Source organism: Triticum aestivum, chromosome 4D (genome assembly GCF_018294505.1).
Source record: "Triticum aestivum cultivar Chinese Spring chromosome 4D, IWGSC CS RefSeq v2.1, whole genome shotgun sequence".
Taxonomy (NCBI): domain Eukaryota; kingdom Viridiplantae; phylum Streptophyta; class Magnoliopsida; order Poales; family Poaceae; genus Triticum; species Triticum aestivum.
The window spans coordinates 301,621,774-301,649,619 of NC_057805.1; the positions used below are offsets into that span (position 1 = coordinate 301,621,774).

At 42.4% G+C, this 27,846-nt stretch overlaps 1 protein-coding gene across 3 annotated transcripts; it reads right to left on the reverse strand.

Moving 5' to 3' along the window:
- Nucleotides 1-282: 282 nt before the first annotated feature.
- On the reverse strand, nt 283-3,417 carry LOC123097563 (zinc finger MYM-type protein 1). Of its 3 annotated transcripts, none has more exons than XR_006447372.1 (3): nt 3,057-3,417; nt 952-2,945; nt 283-714 (listed from the first exon to the last, which is right to left on the reverse strand). XR_006447372.1 is itself a non-coding variant. In XM_044519333.1 (2 exons), exon 2 carries the CDS (start codon nt 2,932-2,934, stop codon nt 1,585-1,587), a length of 1,350 nt encoding a protein of 449 aa, XP_044375268.1. In that variant the 5' UTR covers nt 2,935-2,945; nt 3,057-3,417; the 3' UTR covers nt 283-1,584. The 3 variants fall into 3 exon arrangements, 1 of the variants encoding a protein (XP_044375268.1); XR_006447371.1 differs by having other exon boundaries at nt 283-775; XM_044519333.1 differs by having other exon boundaries at nt 283-2,945.
- Nucleotides 3,418-27,846: the final 24,429 nt, after the last annotated feature.

The following is a 27,846-nucleotide window of genomic DNA, read 5'->3' on the forward strand; positions in this document are numbered from 1 at the left end:
CAAGAATCTATTAGTCGTTGAAACAAAGTACTACTCGCATGCTCCTAGGGGGATAGATTGGTAGGAAAAGACCATCACTCATCCCCGACCGCCACTCATAAGGAAGACAATCAATAAATAAATCATGCTCCGACTTCATCACATAAAGGTTCACCATACGTGCATGCTACGGGAATCACAAACTTTAACACAAGTATTTCTACAATCCACAATTACTCACTAGCAGTGGCGGAGCTACAAGGAAAAAACTGGGCGGGCCAAGTTACTGAAGAGCACACAAAATTTTAAAATTGGAACCATATACTATTTCAGTAGGCATAATCAGTACAGAGCTACATACTTGTTCTCATTGATTACAAGATGCACACACATATTTATGTACATATATACTAGTACTAAGCAAAAGAAGCCATAATAGTTTAGCATCAGTCTTGACTCTTGACCATCATGGTGTTACATACTATAAATCAGCTTTCCGATCCACAATGCTTCTAAAGACATCAATGATGTGTTCATAGCTGTATTTCTCCAGAATTTCACCCTCTATGCTAACTAGCAAGTTGTTGGCAAGATGATCATCTTCCATCTTATTCCGCAACCTTGTTTTAATGATCTTCATACTATAAAATGCACGTTCAGCACTCGCCATAGAAACTGGGAGGGTAATGAGCAAACGTAGTAGCCTTTCAATCAAATTAAAGATATTATGTCTTCCTGTCTCCACAAGGCATCGGCAAAGATCAATTAAGGTTGATATATTTTTCATATCTTCATCCTTAGAAACATCCAAAACATAGTGTTTTAGTTATAGTTCTAATCCATATATATATCTTGCTATGAGAAGTCAGCTGGGTAGTATTTTTTCACCATCTCACATATATCACTAGCTTTGAAGTCTCTAAATCTGTTTCTAGGAATCAAGGTAGCACTAGTAGATAGAAGATCCATTACCTTCTCATTGAACCTTCAATTTAATTCAAACAGTTGAGTATCCATCATTGCAAAGAATATTTCCACTCGAAAGTAATGCTCCTTGGTGAACTGATCAGGCTGATGACAGGCACGCCCACCACGCAAGATGTAAGTTTCCTCAAAGTTAGGAATGTCTATGGAATGGTTTGTACAAAACTCAATAACCATGACAATAAATTCTGCATATCCATCATCTGATGTCAGCTGCTGAAGACGCTCTTTTGTCGAGGACACTAGACGAACAGCATTCACAATATCTTGTGACTTCTTCTGTAAGGCTTGACTAAGTAGTTCAGTTATCTCAAATATTTCTTTCATCAAACATAAGATAAATATGAACTCAAAGGAGGACAAGTAGCTAAAACAAGTGTCTGCATCCGCACGAATTGAGCCAATGGATCTATCAGCAGCTATATCTTGGATAACAGAAACAACAGCATCAAACATCTTCAAAAGACTGTAAACTGAACCAAAATGAGAACCCCACCTTGTGTCTCCTGGTCTCTTAAGGTTGCGGATCTGGTTTAAACCTCGCCCTGTCTCTATGCTAGAAATAGCGATTGCATTTTCTAGTTCAACAAGCTGCGCATGGTGGAGCTCATCATGGCGCTTCTAAGAGGAGTTAACGGTGTTTACGAGACACACCAATTTCTGAAAGAATTGGGAAATAGGAACCACTTCTTTGGATGCATCAACAAGAGCAAGCTGCAAGCGATGGGCATAACAATGCGCATAATAAGCATATGGGCATTCTTGGAGAAATAGAGCTTGTAGTCCATTCAAATCACCTCTCATATTACTAGCCCCGTCATAACCTTGTCCCCGAAGGTTCTGGATGTCAAAACCATGGTTTGATAAGACATAGGTCAGCTTATTTTTAAGTGTCAAAGACCTTGTGTTTTCTACATGTATCAAGTCAAAGAATCTCTCTTGCAAAACACCACCTTTATCGACAAACCTGAGAATCAGCGCCATCTGCTCTCTCTTTGCTACATCACATGTTTCGTCCACTAAAATGGAGAACTTAGAATCTCCAATTTCCTCGCGGATATGCTTCCTGATTTTACATGCAAATATACTCAATATCTCCTTTTGAATATCAGGTGATGTGTACTTTGAATTATACGGAGCATTCCCCATCACAACTTTGGCAACCTCGGGGTTGAATTCTGCGAGAAGCTCCACCATTTCAAGAAAAATTCCTTTAATTTTGGACTGAGGTCTTTCATCATGCCCTCTAAAAGCACAAGCTTGACGTGCGAGCCACTTGACAACTGCAATTGAGACTTTCAAACGCAAACAGTTTCTTTCTACTTTCTCCTTGTCCTTTGCTACCATCACATTTTCTATGTGGCATGGTTGATTGAGTAAGGCATGACATTCTGTGACTGCATTGTTGTGAGATGAGCATGGACCAGAACCTATGTGGGTTAAAAATGCACAATGTTTTCCACAATTAACCCTCTTCCAACTATCAAAGCCATCGACTGTGAATACATGAGAACCACCTCTTGTACTTTCTTTTTTGCTGGCGACAAAGCAATATAGACAATACGCACGATGTTTGTCCTCTGAATACTCTAGCCATGAGGGGAATTGAGCAAACCAATTGTACTTGAAGCAGCGCTGATGCCCTATTTCACCTGAAGGTTCATAATTCTGTAGACGGGGTTGCATAGCAGTCAACAATAAATATGCTCGCCGCACACTATCTCTTTGCTCTGGTGGATATTGCCAAATCTGCGGGCGTAATCCTGGGTCGCGCTGCAAGAATTCGATACCTTTAAATAGAACCGGTTGATTTTGTTGAAGACCATTTTGGTTCTGCTGTTGCTCCAATTCAACCAAGTGTAGAGGAATTGGATGATCTGCAGGTGGTGAAGGATCCTCCTCAACTTCATTTGTATCATCTCTTTTCCTTTTAAAAACTAAATCAATTCTTTGCTGACTAGCTTTGCCCATGACAGATGCACCTAAATTACAGTTTGTAAGGATCAGCTGACTGAAAATTTCTCACTCTGATTTCAGATTTACTTTGACCCGTACAGCTGAAATTGGGGAAACAATTCAAGAGAGAAATTTACCTGACGAAATTGACTGCTCGTTGTCCTCTTGGGTCGTCTACATCACGGCAATGATGCTGGAATGGTCGTCCTCGTAGCGGCCAGTAGCTCAATTCCAGTCGCCGCTCGTTGCTCTGCTTGCCGCCGCTGCCGGGTCGCCACTGCCCACTGGCCGGCTCGCCGCCGCAGCTAGTGCTGCCACATCAGATGGTGGATGAGGGATGGATTGCCACTGGCAGCAGAGTTGAGGTTAGCTCCGACTAGCTGTGGCCGCGCCAGCTGCTGGTCCTCCGCCGCCGTCCGGTGACGTGCCCTAGTGAAGTACGCGAACAGGGGATGGATTAGGCAGCTGTTCTGTTGACTGTTGGACTGGAACGCCTTTGACCCTTTGTGTTATGGAGCGTAGTGGGCTGGCCATCATGTGGGCTGTGTGTTTGGGCTATGTCGCACATGTATATATATTTTTTCGCGATTTTGCAGGGCGGGCCACGACACAGTTTTGCCCGTGAGTAGCTCCGCCAGTGCTCACTAGCATGACTCTAATATCACCATCTCTATATCTCAAAACAATCATAAGGAATCAAACTTCTCATAATATTCAATGCACTTTATATGAAAGTTTTTATTATATCCTTCTTCGATGTCTATCATATTAGGACTAAATTCATAACCAAAACAAATTACCATGCTGTTTAGAGACTCTCAAAATAATATAAGTGAAGCATGAGAGTTCAACAATTTCTACAAAATAAAGCCACCGCCATGCTCTAAAAAGATATAACTGAAGCACTAGAGCAAAATTGCCTAGCTCAAAAGATATAAGTGAAGCACATAGAATATTCTAATAAATCACGATTCATGTGTGCCCCTCTCAAAAAGTGTGTACAGCAAGGATGATTGTGGAAAACTAAAAAGTAAAGACTCATATCGTACAAGACGCTCCACTCAAAACACATATCATGTGGTGAATAAAAATATAGCCTCAAGTAAAGTTACCGATAGACGAAGACGAAAGAGGGGATGCCTTCCGGGGCATCCCCAAGTTTAGGCTCTTGGTTCTCCTTGAATATTACCTTGGGGTGCCTTGGGCATCCCCAAGCTTAGGCTCTTGCCACTCCTTATTCCTTAGTCCATCAAATCCTTACCCAAAACTTGAAAACTTCACAACACAAAACTCAACAGAAAATCTCATAAGCTCCGTTAGTATAAGAGAATAAATCACCACTTTTGGTACTATTGTGAACTCATTCTTTATTTATATTGGTGTAATATCTAATGTATTCCAACTTTTCCATGGTTCGTACCCCCCGATACTACCCATAGATTCATCAAAATAAGAAAACAACACATAGAAAACAAAATCTGTCAAAAACAGAACAGTCTGTAGTAATCTATAACTCTAGAATACTTCTGTAACTCCAAAAATTCTGAAAATTTAGGAAAACCTGGGAAATTTGTTTAAATCTTCTTCAAAAAGAATCAGTATTTTATCACGCTTATGTTAAAAATTAGAATTGTTTTCCTGAGCGCAAAAGTTTTTGTTTTTCAGCAAGATCAAATCAACTATCACCGTAAGCCATCCCAAAGGTCTTACTTGGCACAAACACTAATTAAAACACAAAAACACATCTAACCAAAGGCTAGATGAATTATTTATTTCAAAACAGAACCAAAAATCAAAGAATAAAAATAAAATTGGGTTGCCTCCCAACAAGCGCTATTGTTTAACGCCCTTAGCTAGGCATAAAAACACAAATAGATCTAGGTATTGTCATCTTCGGTATGCAATTCTTCAATTGCACACTTATAATCCTTAGGAGATTCTTTGGTTCTATCAATAATCAAACTCCTAGGCAATAAATCAAGAAATTCCCTCGTGGCAATTGGTTCCTTAATAATATCAAAAAAAATGGGGTGAACACTTATTGTTTTGAGATCTTCATTTTCTTTACTAGAAGAATCACCCTTATTCTTAGGAACATAAATAAACTTGGCAATCTTAGTAGGAGGAAGAATTTGAGTAGTTTTAACAGAGGAAAAAGCGGAACCCAAGTTGGTAATAATATCTTCTAGTTTGCCAATTCTAGTAGAATCCTGATCTATCTTTTCATTAACTATGGGTTCCTTTTCCCAAAGATTCTTTAAAGTAACTCCTACCTTAGATCCATATTGAGTAATCTGATTATGAATCGTTTTATCCAAATTTTCAATCAATTCTACGGTAGCAATTTTATTCTCAATAATATAAAGCCTTTGCATCACATGTTCCAAGGTTAAAATAGTTCCATTGAGCAAAAGAGGTGGTGGCCCTAATAAATCTATCATAGCATTGTAAGAATCAAAAGTATGGCTCCCCAAGAATTTCCCTTCAGTAATGGTATCTAGAACATATCTATTCCAAGGAATAATGCCCACATAAAAATTGCGAAGAAGAACGGCAGTAGATTGCTTTCGAGTAGATCTATTCTGAGCATTGGAAATTATATACCAAGCATCTTTTAAATTTTCTCCCTCCCTTTGTTTAAAATTGAGGACTTCATTATCGGGAGTGCTAACAATGATGGGAGGACTAGCCATGAAAGCAAGACAAGCGATCTAACGCACGAGCACACAAAAGCAAACGGAGAAGACGAATAGAAGAGGGGCCAAGAAAAAGGCAAATCTTTTTGAAAATCGTTTTAGAAGTGGAGGAGAGGAAAATGAGAGGCAAATGGGGAATAATATAATGCAAGAGATGAGAGTTTTATGATGGGTACTTGGTATGTCTTGACTTGGAATAGATCTCCCCGGCAACGGCGCTAGAAATTCTTCCTGCTAATTCTTGACCTTGCGTTGGTTTTTCCCTTGAAGAGGAAAGGGTGATGCAGCAAAGTAGAGATAAGTATTTCCCTCAGCTTGAGAACCAAGGTATCAATCCAGTAGGAGACAACGCACAAATCACCAATACCTGCACAAACAATCAAACAACTTGCACCCAACGCGATAAAGGGGTTGTCAATCCCTTTACGGTCACTTGCAAGAGTGAGATCTGATAGAGATAGATAAAACTAAACAAAAGATAAAGTAAATATTTTGGGTTTTTTGGTTTATAGATAGGAAAGTAAAAGATTGCAAAATAGTAGATCGGAAACTAATATGATGGAAAATAGAAGATCGGAAACTTGTATGATGGAAAATAGACCCGTTGGTCATAGGTTTCACTAGAGGCTTCTCTCAAGATAGCAAATAATACAGTGGGTGAACAAATTACTGTCGAGCAATTGATAGAACAGCGCAAAGTTATGACGATATCTAAGGCAATGATTATGAAATATAGGCATCATGTCCGTGTCAAGTATACCGAAACGATTCTGCATCTACTATTATTACTCCACACATCGACCGACTCCTGCCTGCATCTAGAGTATTAAGTTCATGAAGAACAGAGTAACGCATTAAGTAAGATGACATGATGTAGAGGAATAAACTCAAGCAATCTGATGTAAACCCCATCTTTTTATCCTCGATGGCAACAATACAATACGTGCCTTGCTGCCCCTATTGTCACTGGGAAAGGACAGCGCAAGATTGAACCCAAAGCTAAGGACTTCTCCCATTGCAAGAAAAACCAATCTAGTTGTCCACACTAAACCGATAGTTCGAAGAGAATTACAAAGATATCAAATCATGCATATAAGAACTCAGAGAAGATTCAAATAATATTCATAGATAAGCTGATCATAAATCCACAATTCATCGGATCTCGACAAACACACCGCAAAAGAATATTACATCGGATAGATCTCCAAGAACATCAAGGAGAACATGGTATTGAGAATCAAAGAGAGAGAAGAAGCCATCTAGCTACTAGCTATGGACCCGTAGGTCTGAGGTAAACTACTCACGCTTCATCAGAAGGGCAATAGAGTTGATGTAGAAGCCCTCCGTGATCGAATCCCCCTCCGGCAGGGTGCCGGAAAAGGTCCGTAGATGGGATCTCATGGGAACAGAAGGTTGCGGCAGTGGAAAAGTGTTTTCGTGGATGCTTCTAGTGGTTTGGGAATATATCTGAATATATAGGAGGAAGATCTAGGTCAGGGGATCACCAAGGGGCCCACAAGGTAGGGGGCGCGCCCTACCCCCTGAGCACGCCCTCCACCCTTGTGGCCGCCTCGTGGCTCTCCCGACTTGCACTCCAAGTCTCCTGGGTGTCTTCTGGTCCAAGAAAAATCATCGCGAAGGTTTTATTCGGTTTGGACTCCGTTTGGTGTTCCTTTTCTACGAAGCTCGAAAACAAGGAAAAAACAGAAAGTGGCACTGGGCTCTAGGTTAATAAGTTAGTCCGAAAAATAATATAAAATAGCATATTAATGCATATAAAACATCCAAAACCGATAATATAATAGCATGGAACAATCAAAAATTATACATATGTTGGAGACGTATCATTGTCAAGAATAGCGCCTTGCCGTTAGTGAACGTGTCACTCCTACTCACAGAAAGACATTTGCTCAGTTGGACTCTCAGATGAAGAACGTCATTTGTGGTTGATAGCCCACAAGTATAAGGGGTCGTCTGTAGCCTTTTTCGATAAATAAGAGTGTCGAACCCAACGAGGAGCTAAAGGTAGAACAAATATTCCCTCAGGTTCTATCGACCACTGGTACAACTCTAAGCACACTTAACGTTCGATTTACCTAGAACAAGTATGAAACTATTTTGTAGGTGTAGGATAAGTTTGCAAGAATAAAAGTAGAAGTACTTAGCTACATCGCTTTACCTAGAACAAGTATGAAACTATTTTGTAGGTGTAGGATAAGTTTGCAAGAATAAAACTAGAAGTATTTAGCTAGAATAAAACTACGAGTAATTTGAAAGATAATATAAGTTAGTTGTTTAGTAGAAAACTTTTTTTAACACAAGAGAAAGATTTGTCCCAAGGCAATCGATAACTAGACCGGTAATCATTACTGCAATTTTATATGAGGGAGAGAATGAGCTAACATACTTTCCGTACTTGGATCATATGAACTTATGATTGGAACTCTAGCAAGCATACGTAACTACCAAAGATCATTAAGGTAAAACCTAACCATAGCATTAGGTAGCAAGTCCTCTTTGCCCCATGCGCAACAACACACCTACTCGGGTATGTGTTTCCGTCACTCACCCCATCCACCATAAGGGAATCATGAACGTATTGGAATACCATACAGCGGGGATCCCTCATGCTTGCGCGACACGGAGGGCACCGTAGGATAGCACTAAAATAAAATATACAACTCAAACCAATCACGATCATTAATCAACCCATAGGACAAAACATATCTACTCAAACACCATAGGATGGAAACGCATCATTGGATAATAATATGTGGCATTAAGCACCATGTTTAAGTAGAGATTACAGCGGGGAGAAGAGGTGTTACACCGCTGCATAGAGGTGGAGAGAGTTGGTGATGACGGTGGCGCAGTTGGTGGTGTAGATTGCTGTCACGATGGTTGCCCTGGCGGCGCTCCGGCGCCACCAGGAAAGAGGGGGAGAGAGCCCCCTCCTTCTTCTTCTTCCTTGGCATCCCCCCCTAGATGGGAGGAGAGTTCCCCCTCTGGTCCATGGTTGCCATGGCGGCGGAGGGCGGGGGGCCCTCCGAGATTGGATCTCTCTCTCTCTCTGTTCTCCTTTGTTTCGCATTTCTGTTTTGTGGCCGAAAACCGTTTCTTATATTCCTAGAGATCCATAACCCTGATTGGGCTGAAATTTTGAGGGGATTTTTATCCATAGAATATCTTTCTTGCGGGGAAAGAAGGGCAGCAACCGCCTTATGAGGTGCCCACTACCCACTTGGGTGCGCCTGGCCCCCCAAGCGCGCCCTGATAGGTAATGGGCCGCTCGAGAACCATCTTGCGTTGATTCCTCTTCTAGAAATTCACATATATTCCAAAATAAATCTCCGTAAATTTTTGTCACGTTTGGACTTTGTTTGATATGGATATTCTGCGAAACAAAAAACATGCAACAAACAGGAACTGGCACTGGGCACTGGATCAATATGTTAGTCCAAGAAATCATATAAATTGTTGCCAAAAGTATGTGAAAGTTGTATAATATTGGTATGGAACAATAAAAAATTATAGATACGACAGAGACGTATCATCATCCCCAAGCTTAATTCCTGCTTGTCCTCATGTAGGTAAATGATAAAAAAAGATAATTTTTGATGTGGAATGCTACCTAGCATATTCTTGATCATATAATCTAATCATGGCATGAATATTAAGACATGAGTGATTCCAAGCAATAGTCTATAATTTGACATAAAGACATCAATACTCAGGCATCCCAACAAACAATCATGTCTTTCAAATATCAATACTAAAGAACGTTATACCTATCCCGTCATGCTCAATCATTGATCCATTCATGAAACACACTCAATATTAGCTACACCCATTGCACAAGTATGAAAATAGTGCTCTCCAGTTGGTGCTTATAAGAGAGGGTGAAGACTCAAAATAAAAATAAAAATTGCATAAAAGTAAATAGATAGGCCCTTCGCAAAGGGAAGCATAGATTTGCAGAGGTGCCAGAGCACAAAGCTTAAATTAGAGATAAAATTATTTTGAGAGGCATGCTTTTCCAGTCAACACTACGATCGAGAATTCCCAACATCTTCCATGCTAGATACATTATAGGTGGTTTCCAAACATAAAGTAAAGTTCATTTCCTTTCTCATACGTAACCAACGTATCTATAATTTTTGATTGTCCATGATTGTTATATTATCAATCTTGGATGTTTTATATACATTTACTAGCAACTTTGTATCATTTTTTGGGACTAACCTATTGACATAGTGCCCAGTGCTAGTTGTTGTTTTTTGCTTGTTTTTTACTTTGCAGAATATCAATACCAAACGACGTCCAAATGCCACGAAACTTTTTGGAGATTTTTTTCTGGCGATAAGAGACCCTCGAAGCTTCGGGAGGGAGCCAGAAGAGGCTCGTGGGGCGTACTAGGCACCAGGGCGCACCAGGGGCCTCCGACGCGCCCTTGTGGGTAGTGGGGCCCACGAGCACCACCTTGACCTACCTCCGCCTCTATAAATTCTCTAAAATACCCAAAACCCTAGGGGAGTCGACAAAATACTTTTTCCACCACCGCAAGTTCCAGAACCACAAGATCCAATCTACAGGCCTTTTCCGGCACTCTGCCGGAGGGGGCAACGATCACGGAGGGGTTCTTCCTCATCCTTGTTGCCCCTCTAATGATGCGTGAGTAGTTTACGACAGACCTACGGGTCCGTAGTTAGTAGCTAGATGGCTTCTTCTCTACTTTTGATCTTCAATACAATGTTCTCCTCGATGTTCTTGGAGACTATTTGGTGTAACTCTTTTCTGTGGTGTGTTTGTTGGGATCCGATGAATTGTGAGTTTATGATCAGATCTATCCATGAATATTACTTAAGTCTTTTTTGAACTCTTTCATGCATGATTTTTATAGCCTCGTATTTCTTCTCCAATTTATTTGTTTGGCTTGGCCAACTAGATTGATTTATCTTGCCATGGGAAGTGGTGTGATGGGTTCAATCTTGCAGTGCTCAATCTCAGTGACAGAAAGAGACATGACACACATGTATCATTGCTATTTAGGGTAACAAGATGGGGTTTATTCATACGTGAGTTTATCTTGTCTACATCAAGTCATCGTTCTTATTGCATTACTCCATTTTTCCATGAACTTAATACACTAGATGCATGCTGAATAGCAGTCGATGTGTGAAGTAATAGTAGTAGATGCAGGCAGGAGTTGGTCTACTAATCTTGGACGTGATGCCTATATGCATGATCATTGCCTTGGATATCGTCATAATTATTAGCTTTTCTATCAATTGCCCAATAGTAATTTGTTTACCCGCCGTATGCTATTTTTTTAGAGAAGCCTCTAGTGAAAACTATGGCCCCGGATCTATTTCTTATCATATATTAAATCAAAAATACCTTGCTGCAATTTTTCTTTCTTTATTTTATTTTGTATTTTGTCAAATCTATTTATCAAAACCTATACGATTTAATCTATCTCAATACCGTTGAGGGATTGACAACCCCTTTACGCGTTGGGTTGCAAGTATTTTCTATTTGTGTGCAGGTGCTGTTTGCATAGTGTTGCTTGGTTCTCCTACTGAATTGATAACCTTGGTTTCATAACTGAGTGAAATATTTACCTCTGTTGTGTGCTACATCATCCTCTCCTCTTCGGGGAAATACCAGCGCGGATCACAAGTAACAGGAAGAATTTCAAGCGCCGTTGCCGGGGAGACATCATCAACATCTATCAAGTACCTACGCATAAACTCTCATCTCCTTGCAATTACTTTATTTGCCATTTACCTCTCGTTTTTGTCTCCCCCGCTTCTGAAAGTTTTTGCAAAAATACAAAACTATTTTCCGTTTGCCTTTTTCTTGTTTGATCTTTTGTTTGCTTGTGATCTTGTTTGCGTAGTCACTATGTCTCAAGATAATACCAAATTGTGTGATTTTTCCAATATTAATAATAATGATTTTATTATTACTCCTATTGCTCCTCGCGCCGCTAGTGCGGAGTCTTATGATATTAATGCCGCTTTGTTGAATCCTAATGAGCAGTTTTTCGGTAATCCTAATGAGGACGCCGCATCCCATGTAAACACTTTCGTAGAATTGTGTGATATGCAAAAGAAAAAAGATATGGACAATGATATTGTGAAACTAAAATTATTTCCTTTCACTTTGCGGGATCGTGCAAAAATTTGGTTTTCATCTTTGCCATGAAATAGTATAGATTGTTGGGATAAGTGCAAAGATGCTTTTATTACTAAGTATTTTCCTCCCATGAAAATTATTTCCCTTAGAAACCAAATTATGAATTTCAAACAACTTGAGCATGAACATGTTGCACAATTTTGGGAAAGAATGAAATTAATGCTAAGAAATTTTCCTACTCATGGTTTAAATCTATGGGTGATTATGCAAAAAAAATATGCGGAATTGAATTTTGTTTCTAGAAATCGTTTAGATTCCGCCGCTGGTGGTACTTTTATGGAGATTACTTTGGGTGAAGCCACTAAATTACTTGATAATATCATGGCAAATTACTCACAATGGCATACCGAAAGAGCACCTACTAGTAAAAAGGTTAATTCTGTTGAAGAAATTAGTACTTTGAGTGAAAAACTTGATGTGCAACATCCCAATTTTTATTAAATTTGGATGTTAATAGAGTCAATCAATGCATATCATATTTTATTGCATTTTGGAATTTTTCTGGAGTATTCAAATAATTTTCCACTCGAGAAAAATAAATGAGAGGGGATAAGATGACTCCCTCGAATTATAAGAGAGTTGGAAAATTCATTAGAATATCATTTTGGAGTTTATTTGGTATTTAATTCATTTCAAAAGTGCATTAATTGCATTAGGAAAATATTTTAAATTTTTTTGTGCTTAGATTAATGTCCACTATGCTATGTTTATTCCATAATATTTTAGAAACTATTGTGGCATTTTTAGGTTTTTTTTGAATTTTTTTTGGCCTTAGAAAGTTTTTTTGAAGAAGAAAAAACACACAAAACAAAACACACGCGCACACCCGCGTGTGCTCACGCACAACGCCAGCCACGACCCACGGCCAGTTTCGGCCCAGGCCTGCCCACCAGCGCCCGAAGTCTTCGCGTTGGTCGACCACCCCGCCTTCGCCTCGCTCACCTCCCGCCGCTCTCCCTGACTGGTGGGGCCTGGCCCCAGTCCGTCTTCAACCTCCCGCGGCCCGCGGGATAAACATCCTCGCCGCGCTCCGGCAACTGCGGCTCGGCTCTCTCGCGGATGGGGCTTATCCGAAGCCCTGCAGCGGTTCGGCCCGTGCTTATAAAAGCCCCGGAGCCCCCTTGTTCAAACCCATCTTCCCGCATCGTCCCATGCCACTCACACCGCCCGAAGTCGCTGCTTGGATCTTGCCGGCCGAACGAAACTCGCCAGAGCATTTCGACGCCCGTAGACCACCCTGACCCTTACTTTTCTGTCAATCATCTCCGCATGACCAGACGCATCTATTTGACACGTTTTGTGCCCCTAGGATAGCTAGAGTGATGCCGCTGCCGACCCCGAGCCTCGCCGGAGCACCGAGCTCAGACACCCTTCCTCCGCCCATCTAGACGTCGTTGAGGACCGCCGCCACCACCTTCCGGTCCGCCTCGACACGCTGGTCTTCCCTGTCTACTTCCCCGCCGGAGCTGCCACCCCGTTCGACCCGAGCCGCCGCGCCATCGTCTGCTTGTCGCTGGCCACCACCACCACCCACTGTAAGCTGCCGCCCTCCGTCCTGTTCGTTAGATCTAAATCTAACGGTGTAGATTAGACTAGGTTCATTTTTTATATCAAACCGGTACGCGGTTAAACCGGGTGTTTTATTTTAAACCGATCAGTTTTCAGTTAGCCGTCTCATAGCATTTTTTTAATTTGCTGGCTATCCGCCATCTGGCCTAAGCCTCGAACGAGTGCAAGCCCGTAGGAAACCCCACATGGCCGAGGGTCTGTTTGCAGTTATAGTTTCTTTTCTGTTTCACTGTTTGGTACCTCAAATTAGCAAATTAGTCCTTGAACTTAGATTAGCCATAACTTTCCAACCGTAGATCCAAATTTGATGGAACTAGCGGCAAACCCTTCGTCATGTTTAGATCTATCCAGTAATACCATCTTTGCAAATTTTTGCCAGATTCAAATTTGAAATTTATTCAGATATGAATTCAAACTTCAACTGGCCATATCTCCTAAACCGTAGCTCAGATGAAGTTGATTCTTTTTGCATTTTGTCACCGTAGCCAAACCGTATGACTTGTACCAATCTCATGATATTTTTCACACACTAGGATTTTGTCCATTAATATTTTACTCGTATGCCTAGTATGCACTATAGTTCACATCACATCTTTGAACCCATGTCATATGTTGTTTTGCACTTAGAATATTTTTGTGATAGCTAAGTGTGTTGTATGTTCATTTGATTTTTTCGAGCCTTTGTGCTTTGCATGTTATTTTGGTTCTCTGAAATGATTGCTTATGTATGTTTATTTACTTTGCGATAGACTGTCCAGAGTGCGAAGTGGAATATTATCGTTCTTTAGAGTTGAACCAGCAGTACCAAGGCAAGTTCACATTTGACCATTCTTTCAATTACCTATGTTTTATATCTGCACTTAGTCCTTTGTGGTAGGATTGCATGGTAGGAATTTTAGGCCGGATGGCTATGCTTTACACCCAGTAGTTCATTGAGGTAGGTCTGAACCTTACAACTCTGTCTCCACCATTTTACATTATATTGCTTTGCTAAAGTAGATTTGGATTGTGGGGTGACTCATTATCAAGTGTGAGTGACAATCAATTCAAAAAAAGTGTGAGTGACAATGTAGTAAACAGGACCTAAGACAATCAATGAACTACCTGGGCAGAAATTGGTTGAATGGTGGCGAAGTACAATGGGGCATGCATGGGAAATCCATGGTGGTGCACCAATAGTGCTTCGTCCGCTCAGGATCAAAGGGATCAAACGTATTTTCATGTCTAGAAGCTTACGTGTGCAGCCACACGCCACTATGGGCTCTGGCTTAGTTGAGTAGATAGTGTGACCGCTTCCGGGATAGGCTAGCTGATGTAGAATATGTAGGTGTACCGGCCTACCCGTGGGTTAAGGGGGAATACTTTCGAAAGACTATGTCTCAATCTTCCGATCATGGAGGTGGTCGAGTCTTGTGGGGGAAAAGTGCGCAACCTCTGCAGAGTGTCAATCTAATTGATTAGCCGTGTCCCCAGTTACGGACAACTTGATCATCTAGTAGTGGAAATACCAGGAGATCTCATCACCCTTAATTAAATCAGTTGGGTTTAAATGAACATTTGGGAATGGATTGAGTTGGGTTTGCCAACTCATCCTATGCTTTTTTGTAGGAGTAGAATAATATATTTTGCAATAGGGAAAAACTAGCTTTATGCAAAAACTAAACTTAGAGATTTCCACCAACCAAATGGCATGTACAAATAGGTTCATTATACTCATGATGTGACTTGCCAGTACATTCAATGTACTGACCTATATGGCTACAACTTATCACATTGCAGATATATCCAACGAGGATTAAGGTGCGATAGGTCGATGTTCTACACTCAACCTTTGCTCGTAGAGTTGATAGACTCATTTACTACTTTGCTTCCACAACATTTGTTTTATTTGGAATATGCCCTATTTTGTAATAAATTGTATTGCTCCTAGACTATCGATGTAATAAAGAGATGTGTGTTATTTCTGTTATTTCATCGAGTACTGTGTGTGCTAGCAAGTCAATCCAGGGAATAGCATGGTAAGCACAGATACTTTGACTCTTACCGGGTCGGGTCACTACAAGATGGTATCAGAGCACACGTTGACTATAGGACACAACCACCATGGTCACAAGCATGGCATTGGAGGAAATGGCAATCAACAACATTTCAGCTCTTCTACAGCGATGAAGAAGGATCTAAGTCACATCACCTGCTTCAAGTGCAAGAAGACAGGTCCCTACTCCAATGAGTGTCCCTAGATGCAGAATGGAAATGGAAATGGCGACGGGAATTCTAGAGGCAAGAAGCCCAATCCTTTCACTAAGGGGCATGTGAATCATGTCAATGTGGAAGAGATCTATGAGCAGCCTGATGCAATGATTGGTAAGTTCTTGGTTAATTCGTTTCCAGCACTTATTCTTTTTGACACTTGTACATCGCATTCATTCATACCAAGGGGATTTGTGGATAAACATAAGTTGCCTACCATAGATCTTAAGTCACCTATTATAGTCTATGGTTAGTCAGGGATGTTTCCGGTTACCTTTGAACATAGGGGGGCATGTTTTCCCACAAATATGATCATACTAGAGTCGCAAGGATTGGATGTAATCCTAGGGATGGATTGGATGTCCAAGTATGAGGGGAACATTGATTGTGCTAGTAGATCAATTTTTCTCACCACCCCAGAGAAGAAGAGGATCAAGTATGTATCCAGGCTTAAGCCTAAGAGGACTCAAGTGAACTCTCTTACGGGAGTTGTCCAGGAAGAAGTACCAGTGGTGAAGGATTATCCCGATGTATTTCCAGAGGAGTTACCAGGTATGCCGCCAGATCGGGAGATTGAGTTTTTGATTGAGTTGCTGCCAGGCATAGGACCTATCTCCAAGAGGCCATATCGGATGCCTGCTAATGATTTTGAGGAAGTCAAGAAGCAGATTAAGGAGTTGTTGGAGAAAGGTATATTCGCCCGAGTTCATCACCTTGGGGAGCCCCGGTATTCTTAGTGGAGAAGAAAGATGGAACCTTGAGGATGTGTGTGGATTATCGCTCTTTGAACGAGGTGACCATCAAGAACAAGTATCCCCTGCCGATGATCAATGACTTGTTTGACCAGCTAGAAGGAGCTAGTGTTTTCTCCAAGATCGATCTTCGATCAGGTTATCACCAATTGAAGATCCGTGAGAAGGATATACCCAAGATAGCTTTTACCACAAGGCATGGGCTTTATGAGTATACGGTCATGTCCTTCGGTTTGACTAACGCCCCTGCCTATTTTATGAGCATGATGAACAAGGTATTCATGGAGTTCTTGGATAAGTTCGTTGTGGTATTCATTGATGATATATTAGTTTACTCCAAGAATGAGGAGGAACAAGCGGAACATCTGCGCTTAGTTCTGGAGAAGCTCAGAGAACATCAACTTTATGCCAAGTTCAGCAAGTGTGAGTTTTGGATGAAGGAAGTTGGATTTCTTGGACATGTCGTGTCAGGTGAAGGGATTGCAGTGGGCCCTACCAAGGTAGAGACAGTCACAAAATGGAAGGCACCCACCATAGTTGGGGAGATTCGCAGTTTCCTTGGACTTGCAGGATATTACCAGAGATTTTCTGAGAATTTCTCCAGGATTGCAAGGCCCATGACAACATTATTGAAGAAGGACACCAAGTTCGTTTGGACTGAAGAGTGTGAAGCCAGCTTTCAAGAGTTGAAGAAGCATTTGGTTACAGCCCCAGTACTACTTCTGCCTGACATACACAAGGACTTTCGAGTGTATTGTGATGCTTCACGTCAGGGACTTGGAGGTGTTCTTATGCAAGAGGGAAAAGTCTTAGCTTATGCCTCACGACAGCTTCGACCTCATGAATTGAACTATGCCACACATGATTTGGAGTTGGCAGCCGTAGTGCATGCACTCAAGACATGGAAAAACTATCTTACTGGGAATCGTTGTGATGTTTACACGAATCACAAGAGCTTCAAGTATATCTTCACGCAGAAGGAGTTGAATCTCAGGCAAAGGGGATGGTTGGAACTTATAAAGGATTATGATATGAGTGTGCATTATCATCTAGGAAAAGCCAATGTTGTGGCAGATGCTTTGAACCGTAAGAGTTATGTTCACACCCTTACCGCAGGAGGTTTACCTCGGGAGTTATGTCATGAGCTTAGAGACATTCAGTTGGAAATATGTCCAAGAGGTTATGTTGTTGCACTCGAGATTCAGTCCACCTTGTTGGGAAGAATTAGAGAAGCCCAGAAGTTGGACCAAGGTATTGCCGAGATAAAGGAAATGACGAGCAAAGGGAAAGCAGAAGGATTCCGTGAGGATGAACATGGAACCATATGGTTTGAGCGACATATTTGTGTACGTGATAACCCACAAGTATAGGGGATCATTTGTAGCCTTTTTCGATAAATAGGAGTGTCGAACCCAACGAGGAGCTAAAGGTAGAACAAATATTCCCTCAAGTTCTATCGACCACCGATACAACTCTACGCACACTTAATGTTTGCTTTACCTAAAACAAGTATGAAACTATTTTGCAAGAATAAAACTACGGGTACTCTGTGAGAATGGAACTACGAATAAATTGCAAGACAATAAAAGTAGATAGCTTTTGTCAACAAGAAAGTCATTTGTCCCTAGGCAATTGATAACTAGACCGGTAATCATTCTTGCAATTTTACATGAGGGAGAGGCATGAGCTAACATACTTTCTCTACTTGGATCATATGCACTTATGATTGGAACTCTAGCAAGCATCCGCAACTACTAAAGATCATTAAGGTCATAAAACCCAACCATAGCATTACGTATCAAGTCCTCTTTACTCCCATACACAATAACCCACTTATCCGTGTTCAGGCTTCTGTCACTCCGGCAACCGACAATAAGGAAATTATGAATGTATTGCAACACCCTACAACGGAGACCCCTCACTTTTGCGCGAGATGGAGGGCACCGTAGGGCAGCACCATAATAAAATACACACTCAAACCAACCACTATCATCAATTAGCCCATAGGACAAAACGGATCTACTCAAACATCATAGGATAACCACATATCATTGGGCAATAATATATAGTGTTGAGCACCATGTTTAAGTAGAGATTACAACCGGGAGAAGGGGTGTTACACTGATGCATATAGGGGGAGAAAGTTGGTGTTGACGGTAGCAAGATTGTTGGTGTAGACCGCCGTCACGATCCTTGCCCCGGCGGCACTCCGGCGCCACCAGGAGAGAGGGGGAGGGAGCCCCCCTCCTTCTTCTTCTTCCTTGGCCTCCCCCTAGATGGTAGGAGAGTTCCCCCTCTGGTCCATGGTTTCCATGGCGGTGGAGGGACGTGAGCCCCTCCGAGATTGGATATATCCCTCTGTTCTCTTCTGTTTCACGTTCCTGTTTTCTGGCTCTTCACCGTTTCTTAAATTTTTGAAGATTCGTAACTCCGATTGCGCTGAAATTTTTACACATTTTTTTCTCCATAAATTATCTTTATTGCGCCCGGAGAAGGGACCCAACCAACTTACGGGGAGGGCACAAGACACCTGGGCGCACCAGGGGGTGCCCGGCGCGCCCTGGTGGGTTGTGGAGGCCGTGGGCCTCCGTTAGCGTTGATTCCACCTCCCAAAAATCACATATATTCCAAAATAATTCTCCATAATATTATATCGCGTTTGGACTTCGTTTGATATTGGATATTCTATGAAAAAAACATGCGACAAACAGGAACTGGCACTGGATCAATTTATTAGTCCAATAAATCATATAAAATGTTGCCAAAAGTATGTGAAAGTTGTATAATATTGGCATGAAACAATAAAAAATTATAGATACGACGGAGACGTATCAGTACCCAATGATCTAGAGATCAGGAAGTTGATTCTTCAGGAGGCTCCACTACAAAAAAAATACACTTCCGTGATGATACGTGTTTGTCACATTAGGTCGCATTTTTTGTCATGCATGGACATCCATGACAATTTTATGACAGAATCAAGATAGTCATACTTGTGCTGTCGTAGAAGTGTTCCATGACATTACCAAAATTCTCATCATGGAAGTGTCCACTTCCATGACGATAAATCGCGCGTCACAGAAGTGCTTTCGTCAAGGGTGACCGACACATGGCATCCACCGTAACGGAACGCCGTTAAGCTATCGGGTCCGGTTTTGGATCTGATAACCCGCTAACAGCCCCGACCAATGGGGATTTTCCACGTGTAAAATCATCATTGGCTGGAGGAAACACGTGTCGGCTCACCGTTGGGACAGATGTCATCCACTCATTGGACAGAAGGCGCCTATGATACGTCGACACGTGGCACTGCCCAACAGAGGCCCATTCCTGTGAAAAGGCCGGCCAGTTTGACTTGGTCAAAAGGTGGCAGGCCGGCCCACGAAAAGCCTGTTAACGGCCTGTTCGCATATAGCCCATTTACAGCCTGCTAACCCAGGGCCCGTTACGACCTATCTAAATTAGGCCCAGTAGCGTCATCTGGGCCGTCCAATATGATTCCAGCCCATTTTAAGTTCCGGCCCATGTATGGCCCATGACGTCTTTCGGCCCAGATGAGGCCCTTTGTAACTCTTGGCCCATTAACCGCCCGTGGTGAAACTGGACCGTAATGAACAGTGTATCACTTTATACCCATTAACGGCCCATTAATCCATTGGGCCGTTTGCAGCCCATGTTATCTTTCGGCCTTCTCATGGCCCATTTATTCTTGGGCTCATTTCCAGCATTCGGTTACTTACGACCCGTTACTACCATTTTCTGCTTGTGGTCCAAATTCAGCCCGTGGTTACAGTCGGCCCGTTTGTGGCCCGTTAATACGTTGTGCCGTTTTCATAGCGTCATCAAATACGGCCTATTAACGACGGCCCGTTATGGTCGGCCCATGAACGGACGACTCCAACTCTTGCCCGATTACGGCCATAATGCGGTCTGTTTTTGGCCCATGTTTGGCCAATCGATCATATGGCCCGTCTAAGGCCCATTGATGATACTGCCCGTAGAAGGCCCATTGTTTCTACGGCCCGTAGAAGGCCCATTGATGATACTGCCCGTAGAAGGCCCATTGTTTCTACGGACCGTAGAAGGCCCATTGTTTCTACGGCCCGTAGGAAGCCCACTGTCACTACAGTAAATATGTAGCCCATGGCCTGTTAAAGGCGGGAAACTACTATAGGTTTAGACCTGCTAATGGCCCAAGATGATTATAGGCCCACGTTTTGGCCCATATGAGTAACGAGCTGGCCTGAAGACCGACAACACTGAGATCCACTGAACCTTCCGGCCTAAATTATAGCATACCGACCAAAGAATAAACCTAGACTATACAACAAAGAAATTACGGCATATTAGGAATCAATGTTCGCTACCCGGTGATAATAAAGCGCAACATTACCGCAGATTACATACATCGGGCATCAAAGGTCGCCACCAGTGCATATAAACGCGCCGACAAAAGAATATACAAAACTGAGAGCACTTCAGAAGGCACTAGACCTGGCAAGCTCGGGCCCCTGCAAGCAGCCGAACAAGCTGATGAGACCTCAGTTGTGTCAACGATAGATGCTTCATCCCTAGCTGTATGGCACCATAGTGCGCAAGGCAGTCCCCTGACATCTTCATTACATCTTTGACTTCAAGTCGGAGCTGAGCTGAAGCAAGCCTTTCCACTTTAAGTTGAGACTGAAGAAGTCGAACTGATTGAGGCAGCGAATGCACAGAGGTTGTCTCACACCTGCTGGTGAGTAGCTTCAACTCACTGTCTTCATCAAGACAGGACCTTGGGGTCATCTCGCTATCCTCAAGATGGTTTGGCTCACTATCTTTCCTAAAGTTCTGCCTAGCATAAGAGATACGACTCTGAAAGAGAAGCAAGGAGACACGTAACAGGTTTCACAATTATATAAGCAAATAAATGGATCTGTTCTGCATAAGGAACATGTTTTTACAACTACAATTTAAAACTGGTAGTTGTTGCAAACATCCAATCAGATGTAAACAGCAGTGGAGGAAATGATGCCTATCCAAATCTATACTAGAACAAAGTTTGAAGGCTTGAGAAGGATGAACTTACATTACATGTTAACAAGGGCTGGACAAAGCCCTTCTCCATGTTGATGGAAAGATAATTCAATAAATTCCCCAAAGAAAATTCTTTATAAGCGTTGCCATTATTCTACATTTTGCAAAGAGTAAATATAGATCAAATAATATTGGAAGAAATAGAGGATAATGAAGCTCAAGTGCAGACTGATGATACATAATCAAATAGCAATTAATTAAGTACAGCTTTACAAGGCAAAAGGTACTTACAAGAGGAATGCAGACATCAACGTGTGCAGTGGCATTGGCTTTATTCAACATTTTGGTAAGAGTAAATGTAGATATGATAATTTGGAGAAAGTGGAGGGCAGGGCAGATATGATGCAGACTAATGCTAGACAATCAACTATCTCGCGATGCATGTACAGTAATACCACCATCGTCCGTTATTAGTTGTCGCTCAAATGGATGTATCTAGAACTATTAAGTTCTAAATACATCCAATTGATCAACAATTAATTCGATACAGAGGGAGTACATGACAACAGATACTTACATGAGCAATCCAAAACTTCATAACCATTGTGTTAATTCTACATTTATCTAAGAGTAAATATAAATCTTATAATTTCAAGCAAAGGAAGGATAAAGAAGCGAACATTTACAGTGATGCTACATAATCAAACAGCAATGAGTGTAAGTATGCTGACAAAGGGCAAGAGGTACTGGCAAGAGCAATGGAGAGCCCAGTATTGTCGTGAGATCCTATGATCCTTTGAGCAAGGAGATTCATCTGAAATTAGTTTTCATACAAGAGAGAAGGTAAGGCACATGCAGAAATTTAGGAGTTCAAATTTTGAATTGATATCATAGACAGTACCTGACACTGGGCTGTCAGCAGTTCTAATAGGGGTTTGACCACTGGAGTAGGGGTAAAGTCTGTTACAGTTGGGCCTGTGTTTTCTGTGGCTGCTGATCTATCTGATTTAACAGGTATCGCTACCTTTTCCAAATACCTAGTTTGTACTCCTTGAGAATCTGCAATCACCCTCTTCCTTTTGGACATCTATTACGAAAGAACAACATTTGACTGGAAAAACATAGTATGACGACACATGGAATAGGTACAGAAAATGGATAGGTATGGCATATACTCATATATGATGCTTAAACTAAGCAGATGGTGTAACAAAGTAGAAGTAATGCAAGAGGTCAGATGCAAAGTATGTGCGACCAATACAACCTTGCCAAGTTAGAGCATGCACCTTGATGGGTGAATAAGATAAGTCATCCTCCACCATGCCAAGTTTGTTAGCCAGTGGATCGTTCCGCAATATTCCTCTCGTGCGCCCATTCTCATATTCATTTTGATAATGTTCAATACCTGACATGCATGAAAACATAAAAACAAGTGATATTATCTTTGTAATGCAGAAGTGATTCTAATCCAGTACTTCCTCCCTATAAACCCCTTTGTGCTATCTCTGCAACTTCTAAGAGGTGCCATGCATGCTGTAATTTGGTGTGTGCATTAATATAATGTGGCCTACTACTCAAAATATGAGAGCTCCAGAAGTGATGATAGTTCGCAGATGACAGCTTCAACATATAGTAAAGAAGAACAAGTCGACCTGACCTGACAGATTCAAAATATACTAAGGGAGAATAACTCAACCTGACCAGTCGACCGCAAGAGAAGAGGATCATCTTAAAGAAGAGCAGAAGAGCAAGTAGATTGAAGATATTACAAGTCTTTCTATACAATGTCGGTTGGCCACCCATGATGAACCAGAGCGCACAGAGAAATACTATTCCTTCCGGTCTCTCCATATGTGGCTCACATGCATTTCGAAACTAAAGTAGGAACATTTAGCTGACCAATTAAACATCTCTCAGTTTTACTAATATCAGCATAATATCAGATTTGAATTTGTACAACTAAGCTTGTTTAGCTCGATGGGTGGAGCAGTGCTATTACGACACGAACCACGTAGGTTGATCGTGGTCATCATAAAATGGGGAAACCGTAAGCATGATGAGTATAGTGTTGACTGTGGCAGTGGGATGGCAGATCTGAAGCTGCAAACCGCGCAAAGGGTAGTGAGCAACCGATATTTGCTTTGAAATAACAACTAAGATTTGGTATGAACAAGAAAGTACAGTCAACAAGTGACAAAGAAATGCAATTCTGCTGTCTCTCTATATGTCACGACATGCATTTGGAAACTCAAGTGGGACCTTTAGCTAACCAATTAAATGTGTCTATTAACTAATATCAGTGTCATATCACAGTCATATTTGAACAACTAAGCTTTGGAATTTTGAGTGTTGTGTTGTTTAGCTTGAAGGGTGGAGTAATGCTAGTATGACAGAAAGCACCTACGCAGATCATAGTAGAGTAGATAAAAGGGGAAAACTCTAAGCATCAAGAGTAAAATCAGGAAAGTGGAACTAGCTGGACCAATGGGTGGCGCACATGCTTTTTGAAACGAATATAGAAACATTAGGTGACCAATTAAACGTTCTCTGTTTTAGTAATATGAGCATCATATCAGATTCGTATTTCAACACGTCAGCTTTGGAATTATGAGTGGCATGTTGTTTCGCTTGATGGGTTGAGGTCTTGAGGAGCAGTGCTAGCACGACACGAAGCAGGGAAGCACCTACGATGATGGTAGTGAATATAAAGGGGGAAACCATAAGCTTTACGAGTATAGTGACCGTGACATGGCGGATCTGAAGGTGCAAACCGGACAAAGCTACTTCGCAACCAATGTTTGCATTCAACTAGCCACTACTATTTGGTACGGACAAGAAAAGTACAGTAAACAATTTAAGATCTATTTTCTGGGTGAGATCAATAACTTAAGCACATATGGAAGAGTACCACCTCTCTTGCGACGCCGTGTAGGCCCTTGCTGATACGTTGAGGGTGCCGCGGGTGCGATTGTTGGAAATATGCCCTAGAGGCAATAATAAAATGGTTATTATTATATTTCCTTGTTCATGATAATTGTCTATTGTTCATGCTTTAATTATGTTATCCGGAAATCATAATACATGTGTGAATACATAGACCATAACATGTCCCTAGTGAGCCTCTAGTTGACTAGCTCGTTGATCAATAGATGGTTACGGTTTCCTGACCATGGACATTGGATGCCATTGATAACGGGATCACATCATTAGGAGAATGATGTGATGGACAAGACCCAATCCTAAGCATAGCACTAGATCGTGTAGTTCGTTTGCTAAAGCTTTTCTAATGTCAAGTATCATTTCCTTAGACCATGAGATCGTGCAACTCCCGGATACCGTAGGAATGCTTTGGGTGTACCAAACGTCACAACGTAACTGGGTGGCTATAAAGGTGCACTACAGGTATCTCCGAAAGTGTCTGTTGGGTTGGCTCGGATCGAGACTGGAATTTGTCACTCCGTATGATGGAGAGGTATCTGTGGGCCCACTCGGTATTGCATCATCATAATGGGCTCAATGTGACTAAGTAGTTAGTCACGGGATCATGCATTACGGAATGAGTAAAGTGACTTGCCGGTAATGAGATTGAAAGAGGTATTGGGATACTGACGATCGAATCTCAGGCAAGTAATGTACCGATTGACAAAGGGAATTGTATACGGGATTGCTTGAATCCTCGACATCGTGGTTCATCCGATGAGATCATCGTGGAACATGTGGGAGCCAACATGGGTATCCAGATCCCGCTATTTGTTATTGGCTAGAGAGGTGTCTCGGTCATGTCTGCATGATTCCCGAACCCGTAGGGTCTACACACTTAAGGTTCGATGATGCTAGGGTTATAAGGAAGGTTTGTATGTGATTACCGAATGTTGTTCGGAGTCCCAGATGAGATCTCGGACGTCACGAGGAGTTCCGGAATGGTCTGGAGGTAAAGATTTATATATGGGAAGTCACCATACGGTCACCGGAAATATTCGGGGGTATACCGGTATTGTACCGGGACCACCGGAGGGGTTCCGGGGGTCCACCGGGAGGGTCCACCTGCCCTGGAGGGCCTTATGGGCTGTAGGTGGAAGGGAACCAGCCCTTAGTGGGCTGGGCGCCAACCCCCCTAGGGCCCATGCGCCTAGGTTTGGGGGGAACACTAAAGGGGGGGCGCCCCCTTGCTTGGGGGGCAAGCTCCCTCCCCCCTTGGCCGCCGCCCCCCTCTAGATCTCATCTAGAGGGGCCGGCCCCCTTCCCCCTTCTCCCTATAAATAGAGGGGTGAGGGGAGGGCTGCAGCACCACATCCAAGGCGCAGCCCCTCCCCTCCCCAACACCTCTCCTCCTCCACGTGTGCTTGGCGAAGCCCTGCCGGAGAACTGTCACTCCACCACCACCACGCTGTCGTGCTGCTGTTGGAGCCTTCTTCCTCAACCTCTCCCTCCTCCTTGCTGGATCAAGGCGTGGGAGACGTCACCGCTCCGTACGTGTGTTAAACGCGGAGGTGCCGTCCGTTCGGCGCTTGGATCATCGGTGATTTGGATCACGACGAGTACGACTCCATCAACCCCATTCTCTTGAACGCTTCCGCTCGCGATCTACAAGGGTATGTAGATGCACTCCTCCCCTCTCGTTGCTAGTAAACTCCATAGATTGATCTTGGTGATGCGTAGAAAATTTTAATTTCTGCTACGATCCCCAACAGTGGCATCATGAGCTAGGTCTATCGTAGTTTCTATGCACGGGTAGAACACAAGTTGTTGTGGGCGTCGATTTTGTCAATTTACTTGCTGTTACTAGTCTTATCTTGATTCGGCGGCATCGTGGGATGAAGCGGCCCGGACTGACCTTACACGTACGCTTACGTGAGACAGGTTCCACCGACTGACATGCACTAGTTGCATCAGGTGGCTAGCAGGTGTCTGTCTCTCCCACTTTAGTCGGATCGGATTCGATGAAAAGGGTCCTTATGAAGGGTAAATAGAAATTGGCATATCACGTCGTGGTTTTGGCATAGGTAAGAATCGTTCTTGCTAGAAACCTATAGCAGCCACGAAAAAGTTTGCAACAACAATTAGAGGACATCTAACTTGTTTTTGCAGCAAGTATCATGTGATGTGATATGGCCAGAAGGATGTGATGAATGATATATGTGATGTATGAGATTGATCATGTTCTTGTAATAGGAATCACGACTTGCATGTCGATGAGTATGACAACCGGCATGAGCCATAGGAGTTGTCTTAATTTATTTATGACCTGCGTGTCAACTGGAACGTCATGTAATTACTTTACTTTATTGCTAACCGTTAGCCATAGTAGTAGAAGTAATAGTTGGCGAGACAACTTCATGAAGACACGATGATGGAGATCATGATGATGGAGATCATGGTGTCATGCCGGTGACGATGATGAACATGGCGCCCCGAAGATGGAGATCAAAAGGAGCAAAATGATATTGGCCATATCATGTCACTATTTGATTGCATGTGATGTTTATCATGTTTTACATCTTATTTGTTTAGAACGACGGTAGCATAAATAAGATGATCCCTCGCTAAAATTTCAAGAAAGTGTTCCCCCTAACTGTGCACCGTTGCGAAGGTTCGTTGTTCCGAAGCACCACGTGATGATTGGGTGTGATAGGTTCTAACGTTCGCATACAACGGGTGTAAGCCAGATTTACACACGCAATACACTTAGGTTGACTTGACGAGCCTAGCATGTACAGACATGGCCTCGGAACACAAGAGACCGAAAGGTCGAACATGAGTCGTATAGCAGATACGATCAACATGAAGATGTTCACCGATGATGACTAGTCCGTCTCACGTGATGATCGGACACAGCCTAGTTGACTCGGATCATGTATCACTTAGATGACTAGAGGGATGTCTGTCTCAGTGAGAGTTCGTTAATAATTTGATTAGATGAACTTAATTATCATGAACTTAGTCTAAAAAACCTTTACAATATGTCTTGTAGATCAAATGGCCCACGCTAATGTTGCCCTCAACTTCAACGCGTTCCTAGAGAAAACCAAGCTGAAAGACGATGGTAGCAACTACACGGACTGGGTCCGTTACCTGAAGATTATCCTCATAGCTGCCAAGAAAGCATATGTCCTTGAAGCACCTCTAGGTGATGCACCTGTTTTCCCAGCAACTCAAGACGTTCTGAATGCCTGGTAGTCACGTAGTGATGATTACTCCCTGGTTCAGTGCGGCATGCTTTACAGCTTAGAACCGGGGCTCCAAAACCGTTTTGAGCAGCATGGAGCATATGAGATGTTCCAAAAGCTGAAAATGGTTTTCCAAGCTCATGCCCGGGTCGAGAGATATGAAGTCTCCGACAAGTTCTACAGTTGTAAGATGGAGGAGAATAGTTCCGTCAGCGAACACATACTCAAAATGTCTGGGTTGCACAACCGCTTGTCTCAGCTGGGAGTTAATCTCCC